Source organism: Epinephelus lanceolatus, chromosome 5 (assembly GCF_041903045.1).
Source record: "Epinephelus lanceolatus isolate andai-2023 chromosome 5, ASM4190304v1, whole genome shotgun sequence".
In the NCBI taxonomy this organism is placed as follows: domain Eukaryota; kingdom Metazoa; phylum Chordata; class Actinopteri; order Perciformes; family Serranidae; genus Epinephelus; species Epinephelus lanceolatus.
In genome coordinates this window covers 27,912,135-27,936,452 of record NC_135738.1, presented here as the reverse complement: position 1 = coordinate 27,936,452, position 24,318 = coordinate 27,912,135, and the positions used below count along the sequence as shown (strand labels likewise).

Here is a 24,318-nt window from a genome sequence, read left to right as displayed (position 1 = left end):
GTTTTATTTCATTTGTTTTATTTATAATGACAACAACATTTCTGTAAATGTACCAGTGTTAGCCAGCTGGCTAGCTTTCAACTGCAGTCCTTTGGCGAGATGTTTCGAAAGCAATGAAAGGACACAATTCACAGGACAAAAACAGCATAAAGACATAAAGAGAGTATTAACTACAGCAAACAGCAGAGCATCAGTACAATATAATTACACAACAACAACAAACAGCATGTTAGCACAGACAGACATGCAGAGCAACATGAAGAACCTACACACAGATCAGCATTACATTCAGACGTGCAGCGCAGCAATAGAAAGTAAACATAGATAAAACTCAATAGTCATTATGTATGGTCATATGCACTAACACATAAGCCATGCTACTGAAAGTTAGCAGCATGTAAACTAGAAAGACAACAACAGCGTTTCGGTGAGCAATGTATTGAGTTGAGTAGTAATGTTCACGTCTGATTGTCCAAAAACAAGTTCTTGAGCCTTTGTTAAAAGTTGTGATAGATGTTACAGTGTCTTATCTCAGATGGGAGATCATTCCATAGTGTAGAAGCTCTGACAGAAAAGCGTGACTGGCTGACGGAGCTTGACCTGTGAGGGATTGCACAATCCTCTCTCAGCCTTGCCATTTCATATTTTAAACATCAGGCAGATGTCAGCGTATTTCAGTAGATTTTCCCAACTGACCGGTTACCTTAGTGAGACACCTGACGCTGGTCGGTGGCACATGGTTTGTCTACAGGTCAGATGGAGGTTGTTGCGCAGAGGGCCGCATCAGCCTCAGGCTACAGTCTTGAGCTGTACTTGCTCTGCAGGTAGCTGAGGGAGGAAAATCCACTTTTACAAAGTTGTTGCAGAGGGCAAAGTATGTTGGATTTGTGTTAGTGTGGATTTTGAGACACATACAGAAAACTTTCAAGGAACCATCAAACAATAATTTGGCGACCTCCCTGCAGTGATTCTGAGGAGCTCCAAGGGGTTGTGAATTTGAAGACCTTATTTGTTCATACAATTTAAAACTCAGTTTTCCTTTCTAAATAATATCATGTACAGTTTCATGTCACTACTGTGGGAATTATGTGATGGAAACAAAAATTTAAATGAGAAAGAAAAGAACCACAGAGTTTTAATCACTTTTTTATTTGACACAAATGTCATGTTTCCTGAATTCTTTAAGCGCTTAAACTCAAAAAAGACTTAAATGTCCAATTAAAATGTATAATTTCACAACTTTCACATACAAAAGTGTGGAAACAATTAGCCTTTAGTCAATAAATAACTGGCCCCTTGTCTCGACTTTGAACTGTGCATGTGTCATGGTTGACTGAGTCAAACCTGTCGTGCATCTTTCTAACGGGGCCCAGCGTGAATACGCATTATTTACAGTTAATGCTTCACAGGATCAGAGGAGAGGAGAGGAGAACGCCCTCACCCTCCACCCCTTGAACATGCAAAGAGTGTTTGTGTTAAGGGAGGAAGGGCAAGTTCAACCGACACAATCTGTTGACAGGATGTCCCAGTAAATATCATCTTCACAAGTGCAGTGGTGGGGGGGGGGGGGGGGGGGTGACTGTGGGTGTGTCCGTATATGGAAGCAAACACCCATCTTCACTTATGCATAAGATGCTCGGGGCTTTTGAAGTGTCTCATACTTTTCCAGAGGACAACTCACTTTAATATTTAGGCTGTTTAGCAGCTGTTATGTCTTTTTAAAAAATAATAATAATAATAATACAAAAAGATCTAAACTAACCAAAAACAATGGGCTGCATCCAAAGCTTCAGGGAGCTGTGTGACCGTCCAAAGAATACTAATGTTCGTATCAGTCTTCCAGCAGTTTGCATTGTGTGGCAAACAGCCATGATCATCTTGTTCGGAGTTTTTATTCGCTACAATGAAGAATCGGATACACACTGGATAGAGCACAGGAAAGCTAAAAATATATCAAGTGACATTGAGAACGACTTCTACTTCAGATATCCAAGTAAGTGACTTTTTTATTTCTTCTTCCTCTAAATGATTCTCTTTTCCAACTGTCTAATATATCAGTCACTTTTATTTGTTAATCTAGCATCCATCTGTCCTCATACTATAAATATCTCTATATTTATGCATCTACATTTTTATACATTTAGCTTTTTGTTTGATGATTTTATGAACATTTGTCTGTAGCTCTCAGATTGTGTTGATCTATCTATCATTCCTGCTTTGCTGACAAGGCTCTGACACCCACAGGTGCATGTTTCCAACTCCTGTGAGGCTTTTCTTTCCAGTTTAATAACTGATATGTCAACGCTCACCTTTTTGTACAGATAAAAACATATTTTTGTCATTTGAGAGTGTGAGTGTATTGTATGGGTGTGGCTGTAGTCTACACGTCCCCAAAAACCCACGGTGTCGGTGTGAGGCTATTATGAATCCATCTCGGATACGGTGTTGGATGTCCGATGATAGATGTACATCTTGACACAGTTTGTTGTCAGGAGGCCTCATCTTAGGTCATGGGACCTTTTTTCCAACACTTGGGGGGGCGCCAGTGTCGACATGAGGACAGTGTGAAATGCCTGTAGCATTTGTTGTTTGTTAGAATGTAAAAATAATCACACATCCAATCAGATGTGATGTAGAATTTGGGCTATACGGACGATAATGTTTCATGGTCCAGTGGGAACCCATTGTGCCCTGAGGTGTGTCTGCTGTAAATGATACTGGCTGGTTATAGCAGACATGAGATGTCTTACAAAGAAGTGCCACCTGTTCCACAAAAGGTTCAAACATTTTAATGTACAACAACAGACGAAACTCTTTGTTACCACTCTATCTGGTGTGTGTGTGTCTGTTTATGATGGCTATTGTTGTTGTAATGGAGCTCGCAGGTTCATTCTTGGCCTTGGAAACAGCAGATTCACCAAAAAATTCTCAGTATGAGCTCAGTCACTTTGTTTCTAAGGCTTTCAACCACATTTAATGGACTTCCTCAGTCTTTTCTTTTCCTTCTATTATTGATTAACAACCTACACCACTGGATACAATTATGATTTCATAATATATAACACAATTACCTTATTATGTTTAATTATTTGCTTCACCTGATGTGTCTTTTATATTGGGAAACAGCCTTTTCCAGAGAGCAGAGCGATATAGCTGCAATAAGCTGAGAATGTAGGACGATATTGGTGTTTTAATAAATAAAAACAACTCTCAACAGGACTGAGGAATACGAGGATGATTGCAAACATTACTCACCCTGATACCTAACTGTCTGCAGCTTATCTCAAAAACTACTAGAATAATCAGGCATATACTTTGTGTGCACGTTAATAACTGTATAGTCAACATTCTCTTTTATGAGGTGATTCATAATTGTTGAGAAACCTGTTTTACTGACTGTTCTATACCATCATTGACTGCTGATGCCTCACTGTTCTTAAGCAGCCACTATAAGCTGTACGTTTTCTGGAAAATGGCTCAGCGAAAAGCAACAGGCCTAATGGTCTGTTGCAGGCCACATTTTGGCTTTCGATGTGGCACAAAAACTGATCAATTGCAAAGTTTAGTCTAAACCAAAACCAGAGCAAATCCTTACCTGATATGTTATTACCTACTAAAGTTAGGCGTGATATATTTGCCAATATCTTGACCGTAATGGAGCCAGGAGGGACAATTTCTCTGGGCACAGCCCTCCATGGTCCACCTGCAATCCAGCCTTGCTCTGTCTGTCGCATGGCATCATACCACACTTGGTGCATTTAGGAAGCGAAGCATTTGCCTGACTGATTTGGTAGACTTTGGTAGTGGTTAGATTGTTTCTTTTCTGGCCTATTGTAATTGTCTTTATTGTTGTTATTTATCACTTTATTATGCTGTTGCCTACAGACAAAGTTGTACTGTTAAAAGCCCAGTTATATGAATGACATGGATCTAAGATTTGTAGCTGTGTTTTACTTATGAAAAATACATTCATCCTCATAATTACAGTGAATCTAGATGAGGTGCATATTTTTCTTAGCTTCTAGGACTCTGCTAGACTTACAAGATTAGCTCGGGCAGTTGCCTGGAGGAGATCTGTACTCTTTACTTTTGATAATGCATTGCCTCCAGATGTGGAATTCCTTACCCTCTCCTCCACTTTTCTACTCATTGTGCAAGTTCTTATCATCATCATTTTGTCTGTGCCCCAGGTTTTCAGGATGTCCATGTGATGATATTTGTTGGATTTGGCTTCCTGATGACATTTCTTAAGCGCTACAGCTTCGGCGCGGTGGGTTTCAACTTCCTCATTGCAGCCTTCGGCCTCCAGTGGGCGCTGCTGATGCAAGGCTGGTTCCACTCCCTGGATTACACTGATGGAAAGATCAAAATTGGAGTTGAAAAGTAATTGTTGTTGTAAAAGCACCCCTTATATTTATTGTATTTAATTTTGATTGATGCATACAACTAACAACAGAAACTTGTGGCTCACAATGTTATATAAAAGGCTGCAATCGTGACCATCTGAAGCAAGTTATAATATTTAGCTCTGGAAATGTGTCTTATAGTTTCCACTTGCAGGAGACATGCCCCCCTCAATATTTAGAACATTTTTACCCTTCATTTTAAAAAGTAATTCTGTCCACACAATCTTAGATTTACAAAATATCTCCATCCACACTAGAACACAAAGATGACCCCAAACACTGTCTCTAGCAGTCTCCCCTTGTAGCAAAGGTAGTGAAGTGTACTAGCTGACATCACCTTTTTCAAAACACCTACCGGAGATCACATCACCGCAACAATTCCCATTGTATATGAGGATGAAGGAGATCACTCAAACATACGAGTGATGCTCTGTATACACTTGACATAATTTTGGCGGATTTTAAATCACACGCTGAGGTGGAACAAAAACATTTGGTGCAGCAGATGCCTTTGTTTGTCAGTGAAGTGTTGCAACGATACCAAGTTTAAGTGTAAAGACGTCATTACACCAAGCAGTGTTGACAAAATGTTAGCAAACAGGTAGTCCGCCATTGTGGTTGTTGTTGCTAGCATATGCTCATTACACAAAGCAACAATGAGCATGCACAATTATATCATCATTTTCCAAATGTTCCATTTTACATGTCAACAGTTTTAAAAAATCTCTGTTTGCGTGTAGACAAGAGGTCAAAACGTTGCGGAAAATATCCATTTTCAAGAATAGTTGTACATGTGTAGACGGGTTCCAAGTGCAAATGACCCCCCCACCACTATTGAGGCGAAACCAGTCTGACTGAGGAAATTTCCAGGCGTTAGATTTACTGTTTGTGGACTCAGTAGCTGGGAGGTAAACAGAAACTCAGACTACTGAGGAGATGAAACTATGGAAATTCAGCCAGGTCATTGTGTGTCAACAGATATGATGGGTGTTTATCTGCAAAGAAGGAGAAAGAGCAGAGTAACTAGATCAGTTTATGATGCTTCACTGCTCAAAACAATGTCCTTTGATGTTTGTACTCTTTATTTGGCTTATTGCTACTAAATAGGTGCGTCCTTAACCAATATAGACACTGTCTAATATCTGGCCAGTACACATGATCTCATATTGCCTTATTTGTCCACAACATGTTTACTTCTTTCCTCTCCTCAGCTTGATCAATGCTGACTTCTGTGTGGCGGGCTGCTTAATAGCCTACGGGGCGGTGCTGGGTAAAGTCAGTGCAGTCCAGCTGATGGTTATGACGCTGTTTGGGATCACGTTGTTCGCCGTCGAGGAATTTATCATCCTGAGTCTCATTCATGTAAGTTGAAACAATAATGTCTCTTTGTTTTGATATGATTCGGCTATTTCAATAAAGCTCTCTGATTTGTGTATTTATCCTCTAAACACCACACATGCAGTGCACCTGAGTCCCAATTTAACTGTTAAAAGCACTTTCTGGGCTTTCTAGACATTTTTTTAAGTCGTTGTGATGTGTTTGTTTCCTGATTGTTGATCTTGAAGAAGGCCTGAGGGCTTGTGAAAGGAAAGTGAAATGCATATGGAGCCAGAGTGTGTGACACGTGTTTCCTACTGTCAAGTCTACTGCCAGGGATCAGCACCTAACCGCACCCCTTGGTGTGCATTACTATAATATTTGATATGTTTCTTACATCCTTGTTACTTTAATTTTTTTGGGGGTCTGAGGAGTTCGGTTGTCCTCTGCTTCTAAAACTGAGCATACACCCAAATCTCGTGACAAACAGGTGTGTACATTGTTCTGTTTGCTTATGTTTTGTAATCTACGCCACCTTCCAGTTGCGAAATGACAACTTGGTAAAACACCTCACAGCATTCTGCCACTGCTACTAATGCTGGTATTTTATTTACTGAAGGCCAGAGATGCCGGAGGCTCCATGGTGATCCACACATTTGGAGGTTATTACGGTCTTTCCATCTCGTGGATGCTCTATCGGCCAAACCTGAACCAGAGCAGTAACTTGCAGGGCTCCGTCTACCACTCAGATGTCTTTGCCATGATTGGTGGGCCTAATTTGATTACATGCTGATATTTATTAACTCTCACAATACTCACCTTTATTCTGGAGGTACGTTGGATCTGCAGGATTTTTAAGGTCCACCCTGCTCTCTGCGTAGGTACCCTCTTCCTGTGGATGTTCTGGCCCAGCTTCAACTCAGCCATCACAGACCACGGGGACGGGCAGCACAGAGCAGCCATCAACACCTACCTGGCTTTGGCCTCCACTGTGCTCACAACCGTGGCCATCTCGAGCGTCTTCCAGAAGCATGGAAAACTTGACATGGTAACACTGTTTTTTTTATGTCGCTCAGGAACATTATGTGCATAACAATAGGTGTATATATTTGTCAAGCTGACAGTGCCTAAGGTATGCTGAAATGTCAAACACGACTTGCATGACTTGTGCCGCACCTGAACAAACTCAAACTTCATTTTGCCCTGAAGTGATTGGATGCATGCTCTGATTCAGCTGAAACGCACCACAAACTGATAAACAGTTCCCTCTGTGGCTAACAGATTTTTTTTCTGCACATTTTCAGGTTCATATCCAGAACTCAACTCTTGCTGGAGGTGTTGCAGTGGGAACTGCAGCAGAATTCATGCTGATGCCATACGGGTCTCTGATCGTAGGATTCTGCTGCGGTGTCATCTCCACGCTGGGATATATCTTCCTCTCAGTATGCCATTTATCTGGGTTATTGTGTTGTAGCTATTATGAGATAAGCCGAAGTTTAGTTTTTGAAAGAAGAGTTTGGAAAAGTTCATTAACCAGTCCAGGCAATTAGCCAGAGAAATGCAAATTATTTGCTTTTTTATTTGCTTTTTTTCTATGTTGGGTTAGAGTTAAGTAGATGTAGCATCTTTAGCACAGAGGGTGTTTTCCTAAATGTGCCACTCATTACTTTTACTGTTTTTTACTGCCCTTAAGTCAGCTGTCAGTGTGAAGCCAAGTCAGACAGAGCTGTTGAGTAAACTCAGCTAATCCTGATTTACACATCTCTTTCAGCCATTCATGGAAAAGTACCTGAAGATCCAGGACACATGTGGAATCCATAACCTGCATGCAATGCCAGGAGTCATAGGTGGCATTGTGGGAGCCATTACTGCCGCAGCTGCATCAGAGTCCGTTTATGGCGCTGAAGGGTGAGTGGTCCAAGCTTACAAAAAGCAGCCAGAGGCCATGGAAACTCTAACATAAAATTAAATGGATAGAAGATTATCAACCAGAGGAATCGTGGGCAACTGGACTTTGATTTTGTCTAGAAGACGTTTCGCCTCTTATCCAAGCGGCTTCATCAGTTCTCAACGCATCAGTCTGACTAGTCCTCACTAGTCTGACAAACAGTGGAGTCAGACTAGTGAGGACTAGTCAGACTGATGCGTTGAGAACTGATGAAGCCGCTTGGATAAGAGGCGAAACGTCTTCTAGACAAAATCAAAGTCCAGTTGCCTACGATTTAATTGTTGCCAGAATGGAATTGACCTGGATAAATGAGAATATCCACAGACCAACCAGAGGAATATTTGTATTCTTGTGGCCAAATTTGTGTGAAAGACCAACATTATGAGTTCTTCTTTTTCTTTGTATTAAAGGCTCGTCAACACCTTTGACTTTGAGGGTAATTTCAAAAACATGACACCCTCACGACAGGGTGGTCATCAGGCTGCAGGCCTCTGTGTGGCTATCCTCTTTGGTGTGGGTGGAGGCATCCTTGTCGGTAAGGAATAACTACTGCGACCACCCGTCAGCCTGACCACATAATCAGAAATATACAGTATGTAAATAGCAGTGATATAACCGAGTTTGAATAAGATGGGTGTGTTTGCATGCAGTGGGTGACAAATTGTGTGTGTTGGGATAATGACTTTATTTGTATTCTTCTCAGGTTGCATCCTAAGATTACCTATCTGGGGAGATCCTGCAGATGACAATTGTTTTGATGATGAGCCCTACTGGGAGGTGAGGGAGTTTGATTTACTACCATAAAGAGGTTTTCGCAGTTTGAAACAGGGATGACAATATCAAAAATCAAAATTCAGTCAGGAGTTCATTGCACAGAAATTCTGAAGTTGCCTAGAATAAACACCAGATATCATATGTTTCAATTATTTTTGTTCAAGTGGTGTTTTTCTAATATTTGACAAATGCAGTTCCGTTAAAGGGCAAGTCTTCAAGACACGTACATTGAAAAAAAAAAAAAAAAAACGTTTCCTCCCAGCCCACTGCAGTGCAACAAGAAAGGATAAAAAATACATATTTAAAATTTCTCTCAAAACAATACAGCCGTCCATCCATCCACTTTCGTCCGCTTATCTGGGCCCAGGTCGCAGGGGCAGCAGGCCAAGTCATGCACCCCAGACATCCTCTTCCCAGCAACTCTTTCCAGCTCCTCCTGGGGGACCCCAAAGTGTTCCCAGGCCAGATGAAATATGTAATCCCTCCAGCATGTTCTGGGTCTGCCTTGGGGCCTCCTACCAGTGGGACTTGCCCGTACCACCTCAAACAGGAGGCACCCAGGAGGCATCCTTACCAGATGCCCAAACCACTCAACTGACCCCTCTTGATGCAAAGGAGCAGCAGCTCTACCCCGAACTCCTTACCCTATCTCTAAGGCTGAGCCCAGCCACCCCATGGAGGAAACTCATTTCGGCCGCTTATATCACGATCTCATTCTTTCAGTCACTACCCAGAGCTCACGACCATAGATGAGGTTTGGGACGTATTGACCAGTGAATCAAAAGCTTCGCCTTCTGGCTCAGCTCCGTCTTCACCACGACGGTCCAGCATAGTTCCTACATCACTGCAGAAGCCTTACCAAACTGCCGATCCATCTCACGCTCCATTCTACCCTCATTCGTAAACAAGCTTCCTCGCTTGAGGCAATAACTCTCTCCTAACCCAGAGGGGGCAATTCACCGGTTTCCGGCGGAGAACCATGGCCTCAGACTTGGAGGTGCTGACTCTCATCCCGACCGCTTCACACTCGGCTACAAAACTCCCCAGTGCATGCTGGAGGTCACGGTGTGATGACGCCAACAGAACCACATCATCTGCGAAAAGCAGAGATGCAGTTCTAAGGTCCCCAAACTGGACTCCTTCCTCCCCCCGGCTGCACCTTAAGATCCTGTCCATGAACATCGAAAACATATTGTATATTGATATGTACAATACAACTAAAACATATAAACACAGGAAAAAAGAAAAAAGCACAGTGCATCATAGTGCATTTAGAGAAAAACTGCAGGTTTGAGTTCAGCAGGACTGAGTCCAGTTCTGACGCATTACAAGAGATGCGCAAAAACGCTTGAATGAACACACTTTAAATGTATCAATTCAAACTGAATTAGATTGTAACAAAGTTTACATAACACGTCTTTGATCACATTTTACTGTTTTGTGTTCCCTTATTTACCCTGAGGGTGTTTAATGTTAGTGATCATGCTACCATCATTTTTCCACCTCTATTTACTGAGAAACGGTTCATAAGTTTCCATTTTACAACACTGACGAGTTCTCATGACAGCACACATTCAGTTGCAGGTTGGTCATGTGGTTATTATTCTCCTCCTGAATCATTATGTTAAAACTGTATTTGTTCACAGCTTCCTGATGAAGAGGAGGTGATCCCACCCATCCTTCACTACAACAACCACATGCACAACAAAGATATGTAAGTGCCCTTTTGCTTTGTCCGACAACAGTGCTGTGGTCACGGAGTTGTGCTATTCTCACACCAAACAATCCATGCAGGTAGCATCACGTGTTGCATTCAGTGTCCTCTTGGTGGCAGCAGATCCAAATGTGTGGAGACTGCATGTGACTCATTGTTATTCTTGCCCTTTGTTGGGAATCTATTCATAGTGTTCCATACAGTGTGTGTATGTATAATATATATACAGCATGGCAATGGTATCACAGAAGTGTGCGGCGCCCTGTCACTGGACTATGAAATGCCGATGTGGCCCCTGCGCTCTGTGCTTCCACATGCAGGTCACCTGTGCTGTTTGTTGATGTGGGGTTTTCACCGCACAGTTCTGCATGTGCAGCTCTTCAGAGTGACCTTGACCTTCATGTTTACAGAGGAAATGAAAATGATGCTATTATAAAAGCTGAATTGTCAGTGTAATCTACCAGAGAGAGTGATACAGAGTATACATGGACATCTGCAGGCCATAGAGGAAAATGTGACACTGAGCTACAACTTTTCTATGACGTTTCATTGTTTTTGACACATTATGTAATACTCTTTTTTTTCAGAGCGGAGTCAAATTTCACTGTGGAGCAGGCCTGACTGTAGGCCTCGATCCTGATGGATCTGTGTCTATCAACCACACCCTGTTTGTTCCTTTTATTCTCCTGTTGGACAGAAATATTCATTTGACACGACGAATCCTCACCAAGTTGTTTAGCCAAGAATCAAGTCTGAAATCTTTTTGTTTGTGTGAAGTTTTTAAAAAAAAGTCTGCCTGTGAAATATGCTCTTCTCTGTTTTGCAGGATATGTATTTCAGTTTAAAATCACTTCATATACAGTCAAATATTGGCAGGAGTGTAGGTTTTGTTTCAGCATTTAGAGGGACACATATGAAACGGGGAATTCAGGGGTCCTCCGCTCGGAAATTTCTCACATTCTGGTGATTTTTATGGACCAATTTGTGCCTTTTCTGCCTCAATTTTCCGCGTGTGTCTTTATTTTTGTCAAAATAGATGTCCTTTGCTACGTTCATGTTTTTCTAGAGGGAACAAATGCACAGGTTCTAAATATTGAGGGGCATGTGTTCAGTTTCAACACTGAGAGGCAGGTACAACAAGATAAAGGCTCAGTACTGGACTTAAACTAACTTAAAGATGACTATGAGAATATAACCATGGAAAATTTTACATATTGAAAACCATACATTTGCTTCAGACCCTCTTGAGTGGCATTTGCACTGGATTTTCTGGAGGAGCTGTCACACATTTGTTTTTCCTTTTTTTTCTGTGTGTGTGACGTAACGGACCGTAGGTACGATTTTAAGAGAATATACAGACGATGTCAACTTCATGCTGTCAGCTTCGTTTGTTATTATGTTTATTTGCATCGCTGCTTTTCCTTAAAGACAGAACTTTAATAATTTTGTGTGTCTTCATAGAGAGGTTTTTACCCTGAGATGTAATGGGAGTTATGTATCGTGTTACTGATTATGGAGTTTAAAAATAAGAACTGTGATATTTGTTTTGAGCTAAGTTATGCTGCGACATAATGGATGCCTGGTAACAGTCTACTTTTACCCGCCCTCACTTGGCATTTATAAGCACGTATATAACAAACACTTGATGAATAACTTACAATATAATGTAAGCACCAAAGGGATTTTTTTAGAGTTGTGTTTTCCATGTTGTCATTTATTATCTTTTTTACTACACATTATTGTGTAATATAAATAATCATTAAATGTTTATGTACTGCTTATAAATGTCAAAAAGATGGATTAAAGTAAAGTGTTAACAGATATTGTTACGCATCCGAAAATGAATGATTTTGTCAAAAGCTGATGTTTGTATGTTTAGATGTTGCTATGTCAGACTGTATTTAAAAGTAAAGTTTGTTAATGGTAATGTAACTTTGAAAATTAATAAAAGATTGTTAATACAGCATTGTAAGTGCATGATATATGTTGTTCCCACTTTATTTGAATTTTAAAAATTAAGTAGGCTTATTTTTTGTTGTAATTAAATACCGTAAACTACTTTAAGAGATCAACTTTATAAAAAATAGTGGATTAAAAAAATCAAGATTTACCGATAAAAAGAGGAGGAGATGAGTTGTTTCCGTCATTTAAGATCCCCTCGGCGTGCCCTGCATAGTGGAGTCAGACTGAGGGCAAAGGTCACACCCTTATTGCTCTCTCGGGACACTGTGGTGACCAAAAACAAATGGCAGACCAGTCCCATTGTTATGACCTCGGGTCAAAGAGGAGCTAAAGGACAAGGTCACTGCCAGGCTGCACACATATGCTGGAGTCTATCAGTTTGAATTGATTAATAGAGAGGATTCCTGTGGATTCACACACTGAATGTTGCTGTTATTGTTTTGCGCATTGATGGGTAGAAATATGGAGGAGTAGATTAATCAAAGATAAATAGTCTTTTAGTGAATGAACCATGGTGTATAGTGTCTTTTCAGCCTTCCTGTCCATCATTTTTTAATGATGGCTGTAATTTCCACGTGCTCTGTCCTACATCCACCTGGCCGCCATGTTTCATTGATCCAAGACAGGCAGCAGCTCATGGCGGGAGCGCGTATGATTCCCACACATGAGTAGCAGAGAGGAATCCATGGCCTCGTCCAGTCTCCTCGCTAACAAAGGCAGGCTTAGTGCTGTTTTCTTTTGTCATCAGTAACGTGTTTGAGTAAAGGAGGTAATGGTGCCACAAGTGCTCCAATTAAACGAGATGCAGCCCTGCTGGGAAGAAAGGCTCCCCCATTGCCCCCGATACCCCCCAAATACATACACACACACAAACCAGGCCTCTTCTCATCCTACCCCCATGCAGTTCCCGCCCCAACTCTGCTCATGTTTATTCATCAGCCACTTACAGGGCAAATGCAGGGGCCTGTTAAAACTAAATCAGACTTATTTATAAATGATGCCAGGCCTTCCCCTGTGAGGCCAAGCATGCCGAGCCTTATGGCTTCATGACAGCCATGTTTGATGTTCACCCTCTTTTGGACAGACACTGACCACAGATGTGACTTCCTCAGGAGTAAAACACAAACTGTACAGGGATAGCAGGGGAGCAGAGGGGGGGGACCGAGAGGCCACAGAGAAGGTGAGATGGAAAAACTCTAGGAGGCAAGGGGGCATGAAAAGGGGGAGGGACAGACAGAGAGAGTGAGGCCTCACTTTCATTGCTGATGACTGACTGCCTGCCATCCGGGCTCAATCATGATCTTTGATTGACAGGTCCCGGGGAAGGAGAGGGTGGGAAAGAGGGTGCGGGACGGGAGCTTAGAATGGGAACTGCACAAAACACACTCCCATACAGGGGGCCACGGAGACGCTCATTAATGATAAAGAACATACCAGGAAAAGCATGTTTTCTCTGCATGCCAGCGATGTTGTTTGTAGGTTGAGATTAGTTTGTAATCTTCTATACGTGGTGATGTAAAATGCACAGAACACTACAGGGCTAAGTACAACGTGGGAGGTCGTTTTTAGAGCACCTGCTTGTGGCTATTTGGCTTTTTTGTTTTCTTATTTTTTGCCATTCCTTTAAGAAAACAACGTAATATGCCTAATGGTGATTATGTTGCCAGCGTATTCATCTGATTGTCTTCCAGTTTACGTATACGTGTCAGTCACTCTGTAGTAAAACTCAGCTGAATTCACTTTACAGTTACGAGGATCTGCAGCGGTTAGGGAAGCATTCAGGGATCCATGTTAACTCCCTTATAAAGAGGGCAGTAAAATCCCCTATTGAAAGAAACCACAAGTCCATAGAACTGGTCATAAACTATTCAAGCCCTTACTCTTTTCTCTCTTTACTTAATCTGCTCACGTTTTGTGCAGCTTCAGTGTCTCCTAAAGGTTACTTCTCAGCAGGTGCTTCTGACTTCCAAAACCTCTTCGACCATTTGGATCTGGACTGTCTTTTTGATGTCCAATACTGGCATTCATTGAGCGCTATCATTTCCCAACACCAGTCCTGTGCTCGTCACCAGTGCTGGAAAGTAATCAATCTCATTTAATCAAATTCTGAGATACAGTACTTGTATTTACATACTTTCAGAGGGGATTTTATTTGACAGATATACCTGCAGCTTTACATAAAAAACACACGATTAGCTTATAAAATACAATGTGTTGGCTCCCAGCGTTTTTGTCTTGTGGCCCTTTATGAAAAAGCAGTGTCAGGGCCCCTCCTCACATTTCAGATGTCTATGAGCAGTTCCACCAGAGTGAATTCACTTCTAAACTTTTCAGATCATTTCTATTACATACTTCTTGCAGGCCTAAACAGGGGAAATTTACAATGACTTTACAAATAAACAGCAAAGATTAGAGAAAACTAGAAAAAGATTAATACAAATTTGGGTGGCACAGCATTGTTTTTTCTTTAATAACCTTTTAATCATTGAAATGTATTTTGTAATCCACTCAGCGTTGGACAATAAATGCTTTTACACTTTACTTAAGAACAAATTTGAGGTATTTGTATTTCACTTTAAGGAAGCCAAGAACAGTCGTGCTTGCAATTATTATCTTTAATGCTGTTATCTCAAGATCAAATGTTAATTATTTTGTTATCTCGAGATGACAAAGCTCGTTTTCTTGGTTAATTTATGTAAATTTTAGAGAAAACAAAAGGCTGATTTCTCTAGATAACAAGATGAATTATCACATGAATACATCTTTGCTTTCTTCAGATCATGGGATAACTATGGAGAACTAAAAAATATCTGGCATATTTGGTCACACCTAATTTCAGCCTCCGAAATCACTCATGCCTGCCCTCCAACAATGTGTTGAGCAAAGAACGGGCCATTTCCAGTGATTCACATTGACACCTTAGAAATACAGCTGTGTTTCAAAGAAACATCTCATCCAACTCCATCATGTTTTATTTTTGTGGTAAAACAGTTCTTAAAATCGATATGAAGTATATGCTTATTCTACATAAACTATAAAGACTATAAATAAACTATATAAAAAAAACTATTCAGTTAAATGATTATTTCTCATTTTCTTTGGTATTTTTGTCACATACAGATTCGCAGTGATGATTGTTGGGTAATTTGTATGTTGATGTTGTCCAGTGTCAAGTCTGCCTTTGATCATGTGACACGTGACACGGCTATATGATGTATGGTAGCTGCTGGTTTAGGCTGACAAGCTGAGCATCTCACCAAGCCGAGCGAGCAGTCATGCCTTTCAAACACAGAAACAACATAGCTAGTGCTTCATGAGTATGTAGTGTGCACGAGGGCCCTTCATAATAGCATGTATAATAGGGGCCCGTCGCAACTACCTTTTGCCACTGAGTAAGAAAATAACCTTTTGTTTTCTCATGATAAAGGGTTATGAAGAGAAAATACAACTTGTTTAAAATCATTATTAAAAATAATCATTGCAAGCATAGCCATTCTTGGCTTCCATAATATAGTATAGTATAATATACCACTACATTTCAGAATGAACCATTGTACTTTTTACCCACTGCATATATTTAACAGCTTTAGTCACTTTACAGGTTAACATTTTTCATGTAGAAGACACTTTATGTGTATTTGCAGGTAATACTTGTGTGTTTTTAGGAACATTTTGAATGCAGGACTTTTAGTTGGAGTATTTTTTCTAGTACTTTTACTTAAGTAAAGGCACTGAATACTTTCTCCATCACTGGACCCACTGGAAGGAACCAACCCCTGAGTTGGCAGCCACTGAGCTTAACACTTAGTTGTAGGCTATGCCTCTATAAAGTAGTTCAAATCAGCTTTGTCTTTATACCAACTCCACCAGCAACATGCTGCTCTCACACCAGTGCTCTAGTATTAATAGTCCAATGTCTTATCAGTGACAGAGGGCACTTTTTTGCAGCACCAGACCATACATTTTTTATAGATAATTAAGTACATTTTGCTGATAATACTTTGTAGAAAAAGTGTTATTTAAACGGACAGTTCACCCCAAAATCAAAACTGCATATGTGTTCCTCTTACATGTAGAGCTAGTTATCAATCTAGATTGTTTTGGTATGAGTTGCAGAGTGTTGGAGATATCAGCCATAGAGATGTGTGTCTTATCTCCAGTATACTGAAACTAGATGGCACTTGGTTTGTGGTGCTCAAAGTGACAAAAGAATACATTTAAAAGGCTCAACAGCAATGTCTCTTTCCAGAAATTATGACCCAGTTACTCGAGATAATCCACAGACCTTGTTGTGAGCAGTTTCATGTAGGAACTATTTCTTTCTACTGAACTACACCCACCTACCATATCACTGCACAGAAGGAAGTGTGCATCTACACATGGATGAGAGGGTCATGCTAGTGACAGTGTTAGCTATGTGTGCTTTTGGATGAAGGACTTTTGCTTGTAGTTGAGTATGTACAATTTGAGTACTTCTTCCACCACTGTCCATCACTTGTCTCCTTCTGTTTGCAACCTGCTGATGAACCTCCCACCTCAGGCCTCCCCAGGTATCCCCAGACCTCCCCACGCCACTAACTGTCCACAGAGGCTGCTTAAGTGTCCCTATCGGACCACAGTGGTGAGGAACAGCAGATTAACCATGATCCTATCCGCTCACCGCTAGCCCCTTCATACGCTCCGTTACACCAGCATTTAAAAGGAAGGGGGGTGTGGGGGGACGCCATTCAGTCCCCTGATATGAATCCCAGACGAAGGGACAAGAACAGAGCTTTCACCCCCGTTTCACAGAAAAGACCCCTTTCTGGCACCCTCTAATTCTGGTTGCTACGGGCTCCTGGGTTCAATGGTGGACTCCCGTTGTGAGGGGACAAAGCCTCTCAGTCATCCGGCGATGGTTGCTAGGGGAGGCAGAATGTATGGGGAGGGACGGGCTGCCGTTGTCCCAGACGAAATGTCTCTCTTAAGGCGGCCGGGATCTGGTGATTGACAGGTGGCTACACGCTCCACTGCGGATCACCCGGGAGGTCTGGGGGGCCTTATATCTGTGACCGTGTGTGTGTTTATGTGTGTGTGTCGATGGCAGGCTATGTTAGTTGGCAAAGTGAACAAGGGGGGTTGGGGGCATATAATGTAGAAGGTTTATGCTGCTATGAAAGTGGCACCGATTATTACCTGCAGAGGGAGCTGCTTCTGCTTCAAACAGGAGCTCAATCACCCTGTAATAATCCACTGTGCTGGTGTCTTCACCTGTGAGCCAGCATGGCAGTGGTGGTAAAAGCTCCTCGGACGATGTAAAAAAAAATATCCTGTTGTGAGTAAAAACCCTGCATTCAAACTCATTTTAAAGCCCCCTTCCAGTCCAAAATATATTTTTGTTTTTGTTACTTTGTTTCAGTGTTTGAGCTTCACCATGCAGAATGATTTAATGAGCAGAGTTTAATACTTGCAGGCTGTTTTCTTATTCAGCTGCTAAAGGGAGGAAGTTTCTCTTCGCTAAATTTTAATCTCAGTTCAAGGCATTTAGGTACGAGCAGGATTTGTGACATCACAGACCTAGTTTGGATTCTAGTCAAGGTCCAGTATACATGTGATTGAACTTTTTTTGGTGGGAAAACTTCAGACATGAATTATAATTTTAGGCACAATGCTGTTAATGCTGCATCTATGGAATTGAAGATGGTAGACAGCAAATCAGATATCACTTTAGTGGACAAGAGCAAGACAGTAAAATTAAGTCAGCAGAGAATACCAGCAACCGCGATGGTAGATGGCACTGCCATTCAAAGTTGAAATATTCAAACTTTTTGCCGTCCTCTGCGACAGAATTTAAAACCGGATGTTGTGTAGCACACAAGGCAAAAAGGCGGGAGTTCTGGACAACTGGTAATGAGTTACATAAAATAATAAATAACTATTTAATGCATTATATTCTATTTCTTTATAAACAATACGATGATGATTTAGTTTTATTATCCTGTCATTCCTTCAGACTGTTTGTTTGTTTTTCCAGTGCTGTCCAGAAGGTGTTTTCCATCTGCCGTCTACCGTCTGCCTGATTCTATGTGAATGCAGCATATTTCTTTGGACACATCTGGAGAGATCTTAAGTTAAACATACAGAGACAGACTATTATCAGCAAATAGTAAATAGGATACTGGATCATTTTAACTTATTTCAGATATCCAAAATAAATCATCTGAGGAGTTTAAAGTGGAAATGACATTTTGTTGGAACTGCTAACAATTCAAACATATCTGAAAAACAATTGGGGGTCTCAAGCAGACACTTTTTTGTTGTAAAGAGTCACAAGCCCTGTCCTAACCCAGTGCTCCTGCAAATGCCTACATTCACACATAAAAATTGTACAATATACTAGATACAGAAGTTGAATACAGACTTTGCTGGGCATTTCGAAATTATAAATAAATATCAGTAATAAATAAATAGATAGAAAGTGAGCACTGAATTATAAAAGAAAAAACAGGACCATACTCAAATGTGTGTAAAAACAGTTAAAGAGCGTAGTAATATGTCGTACATGGTTAGTGTGAGTCTCATGTACACTGTATCACGGGCGTAGATTTCGGATGGGACGTAGGGCACACATCTCCCTCAATATTTAGAAGATGTGCATTTGTATTTGTGGCAAAATTACAGATATTTACGCCACAAATTGATGCAAAAAAGGCACAAAATGGTGCATAAATCAGAATACAGCAAAATTAAGTGATGCTCCAAACCCCATGTTTCATATGTGCACCCTATGTTGAGATGAAACACACACCCTTGAGCTGTATGTTGCCTTGTGTATGTATGTACACACAATATACACAGTAATGTATGTACAAGCAGCCCTACAACCAGACTAAATTTCATAGTTGTGGTTGTGGCTTGAAGATGCAAGCAGACAATAAACATTACTGAATGAACGGAGACTAACAGAGATGCACAATTGGTCTTAGTTTAGGTAAAACTAAATAAGCCTCACTGACAGACATAAATATAAAAGTTCTTGTGGAGGTGAGACAGAGACAGCATATTGTTAATTAAAGGGGTAAATTAAGATTATGTTTATCTGCATCAAAGGGATTAGCGATGTTCAGTCTCTCCTCAGCATGGGAACCATCACTCCGCTGGTTCCTAGACACCAGCGGTCCCTGTTTCCCCCTCCAGGGCCACGGAGGTGAGTGGGAACAGACAGGGTAGGATGTGGGGATCTAAAGGGGTTCACACATGACACCGTCTCCCCTCAGATAGACGTCTGGGACTGTCTAGGTTCTGCACTCCCAGACAGGGAGCCCTTCCACCCGTCAGATGCTGCCCACGCCCATCCCCATCCGCCATCCCCATCCCCCTTCCCCTTGACCTTGACTCTCTGTCACCGTGGCCCTCCAGACAGTCTGGGGTCAAAGGCTAACACAGCAGCCACACATCAGACACGGTTCAAGTCCCCTGTGTCCATATGAATGCTGAATGGTAAATCACCCTAAAATCAGCCTGTTGGAATGTGGCTTTGAATTCCTGCAGAGATGGACCCAAAGACCTCGGAGGGGCCGTTAGAAATTATTGTGACAAGATATGAAGACCATGAAAATGGCTGATTAGATTTTATTGCTGTCTCGTCCTGCAGGAGCATGGATTGAAATTAAAGGAAATAATATTTGCAGCCAAAATAAATTAACATTTTAACAGTGGTTCACAGTGCATGTCTCTATTATTCTTTACTCGTGAAGAGAATCAGCTTTAAGCCGCAGTAAGTACCATTTCCCAGCAGCCATGCTACATTTTACCTTTCACCTTTGACTGCTGACTCACATCATCGTCAGCCAATCACGGCCGAGCCAACCAGCATGTCATGACAGATTTGTGAGAGAAGGGAAGGGCTGCATCCTCACGTGGCTGTTTGAAAAATGCCAACCCACACAGTGTGAAGCTCTGATGAGCTGCTGGTGTGAGCATGCGCACGGTGCTGATTGTGCTCAACATGGGCTCATCTCTCTTTCTCTCTCACATACTGTCACTCTCTTCACTCCCTCCTGTCTTCAAACCCCTTTTTTTCCTTCTTGACTCAGTAGACACGCATATCTGTTTTTATCATCAAAACAAATACGCTTTTTGTCTAATTGAGATCCTCCCACATTCTCCCTCTGCTCACATGTACATTTGTAACACAGCTCATTTCTCTGGGAGACATTTTACATTCTAACAAGACAATTTATAAAGTGTTTCCTCTGACTGTCTGGATGTAAACCACAGTGTGGGGAGAGGAATGCAAAACCACAGGACAACACAGGACAAAGCCAGAGGGTTTATCTCACATTGAATGTTGTGTCCACATGGACAGTGATGTGCAGACGTGCAAACACGAGCACAGTGACAAAAAAGGACATAAAGAATCACACACACACAAAGATTCATCTCCTCGCTCACACACTCAAGAGGGTTAGTTTTATACTCTACACACACACACACACACACACACACACACACACACACACATACCCTTTGGATGCATGTGCAACACCAAACCCCCTTCAGTTTAAACACAAAACATGAACCTTTTAACTCCTCAATAATCAATAAGTGATATATATATCAATATAAAGCAATATAAGCTCAAACAGTTAAGTAGTATTAAAGTAAATACTAACGATAAAATAAGGGATTGGTTACTTTTATTTAAATACTTATTTAGGTTGCAACATTTTTCTTTTATTGGCCTATTTCTAGAGTTAATTGACTTGTCCTTGTCCTCAATGTAAAATTGCTATTAGTCTTGTGATTATTTGTAACTGTATTATTGCATTTTAGGCTACATCTGATTAAGTTTATAATTATTATCATTATTTTTTGTTATAACACCTCACGAAAATCAATTAAAAAAATGCACTAAATAAAAATATATTATTAATTTCTTCGCAAAACGGTTATAACGAAAATCAAAGGGCAGCGTTGCTCGGTTATTTGTTTAAAAAGATATGTTTCATCGCACACAGGCCTGAGTAACATAAAGAAAGTCACTCTCCTTTTTTGTATCTTCAAATGTCACATTTTCTCCGCATAATTTTGCATTATTACTTATTAACAACCCAATAATAGCCCAACTTTGTCGCGTGGGGAGCCGCCAAAATTAAAATAACTTTATAAAACCATATTTACCTGCTTTCACCTAACATTTTAAACCTCTCCAGACAATCATTCATGTGCCATGTGGCCTGTAATATCATACACATAGGGTGAGGTGGTGCAGGCTGGTTCTCAGAGCAGCTACATACATTACAGCGACTGTCCATTAACTGTGTTACAGGCCGGGAATGTGCTGCAACAAGAGGCGGTGCACGCTGCACTGATGCTGTTACGCACCAATCAGGAGAGGCACTTTGGCTGCAGACGCTGATGTAAAGGCGTAAATGAGTAGGTGTAAATTAATATCCAGGCAACTGAAACAACCACTTACAACGAAAAAATAATACATTAAAAAAAACAACATTAAATTAAATCATTTTTCCCCTTCAAAAAAATAACAGAAATACATTTGATTCTTAAATGACACCTTGGTAAAAAATAATTTATGAATTATCAATTTGCAGATTTATTAATTTGCTGCATCTAGAGCTTTTTGCACGAGTATCGTGGAGATATTCTGATAAAATACACCTATTTAGTTTCTTAAAATGACACAGGCTGAACCCCAAAAACAGAGGATCATTAAAACTGGCAGGATTATATTAGGAATATAATTTTTATTTTTAAGACCTTGATTCACTCACTAGGTAGCCTTTTGTGGTGATTTTGCGTGAGGTTTCGTTTTGACATGAGTGTGTTTGTAAATCATCTGTTCCTGGATCAGTCTCTGGGCCTGCTTGGCGCTGTCCTTTCAGCACTACACACTTCTTTCTCCAGATAATTCCATAATGATCACTTCCCTTAAAATATGAGCCTTTAAAATTACTTATTACATTTAAAATAAATGTTTAAAAAAATATGTGTATTTGTCTTCATATTTCTATGTCTAATTCATGTTTGGTTGTTGCTTCCACAGTGAGCTGGCAGCAAAAATTCAGTTTTCTATTTACACATTTCCATTCTTAAACAATATTTGAGAAACCCAACGCAGTTTGGATTAAGCATCAGCTCCTTAGGGGAGGAACCAATTGATTATAAAGAGACCCAGACTCTTTGGGGAGGAGAAAGGGCCCCCTGTTGTTTCAAACCAGCTCCTCTAACTTCCCAAAGTGCAGGGGCCCAGAGGCAGGGCTGTGAGGAGAGACTGTGTGTGCCTCTGGTAAATGGCTGCACAGCGACTCCTCTGAAGCAGCAGTAGGGTGGGTGGTGCTGAGGAAAGACTTGTAGGATACATTAAATCAGCCTGATTAGGAGTTTTAGGCGAGGGCATGGCTCAGGTCTGACTGAAAGGCTGCCGGGCAGCCCTTGAGTGATACTATTCACATCCTGGGAGAAAGGTCAGTGTCAGAGGAGTTCACAGGCCCCATCTCCTTTCTTATGCTAAAGGTTCATACACATGGGCTCATTCAGTGGCTGGAAAGGCATAAACAGGCTCTGCAGACTTTCCCTCCAAAATGTTTGGATTCCTCAACTTGAGCTCTGAGGTCCTGCCTCTCTGTTTCTCCCTCTTGCTGCTTCTGTAGTGTAAAGTGGTTTTAATGTGAGATTACTGAACTGAAAGTCATCCACATGTTTATTTGCATCATGTATGAAAGTCTGCATGGTGTTAAATGCACAAGAGATGTGTTTGTACTTTGCTTTCTAAATGTGAAGCTAAATAATATTTTAAAAGTGGCTTTTATTGTTATTTTCCTCTGCTGTTGTTTCCCCTCTTAAGTCACTATTCTTTCTTGTAACCAGGTTTTATTATCTTCTCTTAAATAGACTTCCTCAGGTTCTTCCCTGTCTGTCTCTGAGTCCAGTGGTCAATGGGGAATAGCAGGAAATAGCCACTTAATTAGCAGCCCTTGACCTCTGGCTCCGGCTCAGACGGCTCTTGACCTCAGCATCTCTCCAGCCTGTTTAATGTCCTCTGGGGGACTGTCCAGATCATGACCCCTGACCCCTGTGCTGACCTGTAGGGACTTCACCAACAGGTCCCCGCCTCGCAAGCCCCTCATCAAAAAGCAATATTGAACCCAAATAGCCGATTCAAGTAATTAGCGACACGCAGGACACTGAGGCTGTCATGATCATCCCTGGAGCTCTCTTTACATTTGTTTACAGACACAAACAGGAAAAACATTTGCAGAGCATAAAGTCAACAGAATAGGACATATTTTTTTTAATGATGAAAATCACACCAGTGTAACATTTTTTTTTTCTTCACAAAATCATTTGAAACCTCTGGGCTTTCGTTTCATCCACACTCTACAGAGGATGATTTCACTAATTGGTTTCCAGTCATGCAGAGGGGGGGAACTAATCACCGAAATCAGCCGTTGTAGCTTGTGGATGGATTGAAAACATGCTGACTCCCGCATGGCCCTCCATGACTTAGATCTCCACTGCAGTACACGAGGATGAGTTTGGATTCAAGCAGATGTGGAAACACGCTGGGTTTACTCTGTTCACTTATTCAGCTCAGTTATAGTTGCAGCTCCCATGTGTCCTCACTTTGTTGTGACTATTTTTGTCTCTTTATAGCTGATATTTCTGTTTGGTGCATATTTTTGTTTTATCTTAAGCTCATAATTTATGTGCTATTTTAGATTATTTTAAGTTACGTTTCAGCGTGCATCTACTCTCGTGCTTGTGACGCTGATTACTGTAATCATTAAAGTTGTTTTTAAAGAAAATCTTAATTTCTCTCACATATAGGGAGGTGATGGTGCTTTTACACATGCTCATTTTAAATGCAAAAGTGGGTAAAAATAAATATCATTACTGATTTAACATTAAAATAAATGTTATGGCATGTCCACGATAATGCTATAGCCTATTAGTTTTTATTTTTAATTAAATTATAGCTTAATTTTAAATAATATAGGTCTATGTATTGCAGAAGTGACAGTAGCCTATATATTTTCATTTCTTTTTCCAAAACTCTAATAAATGGGGAAAAACCGTCACATTATTTTTCTGTCTTTGCAACTTAATAAAATTCAATTTTATTTTTTCAAAGAGATTAAATGGTTAAATTCTGGTCTCAGTTTTAACTAATGGATAACATGTCTGATTTTAAGTGT

General features: G+C 40.8%; 1 protein-coding gene across 1 annotated transcript; it reads left to right on the top strand.

The window, feature by feature from the left end:
* The first annotated feature begins 1,640 nt into the window (after window positions 1-1,640).
* On the top strand, window positions 1,641-12,125 carry rhcgb (Rh family, C glycoprotein b). Its single transcript, XM_033635946.2, has 11 exons — window positions 1,641-1,993; window positions 4,191-4,383; window positions 5,618-5,768; window positions 6,343-6,490; window positions 6,605-6,771; window positions 7,028-7,165; window positions 7,495-7,631; window positions 8,082-8,206; window positions 8,375-8,448; window positions 10,092-10,159; window positions 10,747-12,125. Exons 1-11 carry the CDS (start codon window positions 1,771-1,773, stop codon window positions 10,778-10,780), a joined length of 1,458 nt encoding a protein of 485 aa, XP_033491837.1. The 5' UTR covers window positions 1,641-1,770; the 3' UTR covers window positions 10,781-12,125.
* Window positions 12,126-24,318: the final 12,193 nt, after the last annotated feature.

Bases quoted from the DNA above. Each gene is read 5' to 3' on its own strand.
- rhcgb (XM_033635946.2), top strand. From the start codon at position 1,771: ATGGGCTGCATCCAAAGCTTCAGGGAGCTGTGTGACCGTCCAAAGAAT. The intron at 4,384-5,617 runs GTAATTGTTGTT...TCCTCTCCTCAG, and splicing joins ATCAAAATTGGAGTTGAAAA to CTTGATCAATGCTGACTTCT. The intron at 7,632-8,081 runs GTGAGTGGTCCA...TTTGTATTAAAG, and splicing joins TCCGTTTATGGCGCTGAAGG to GCTCGTCAACACCTTTGACT.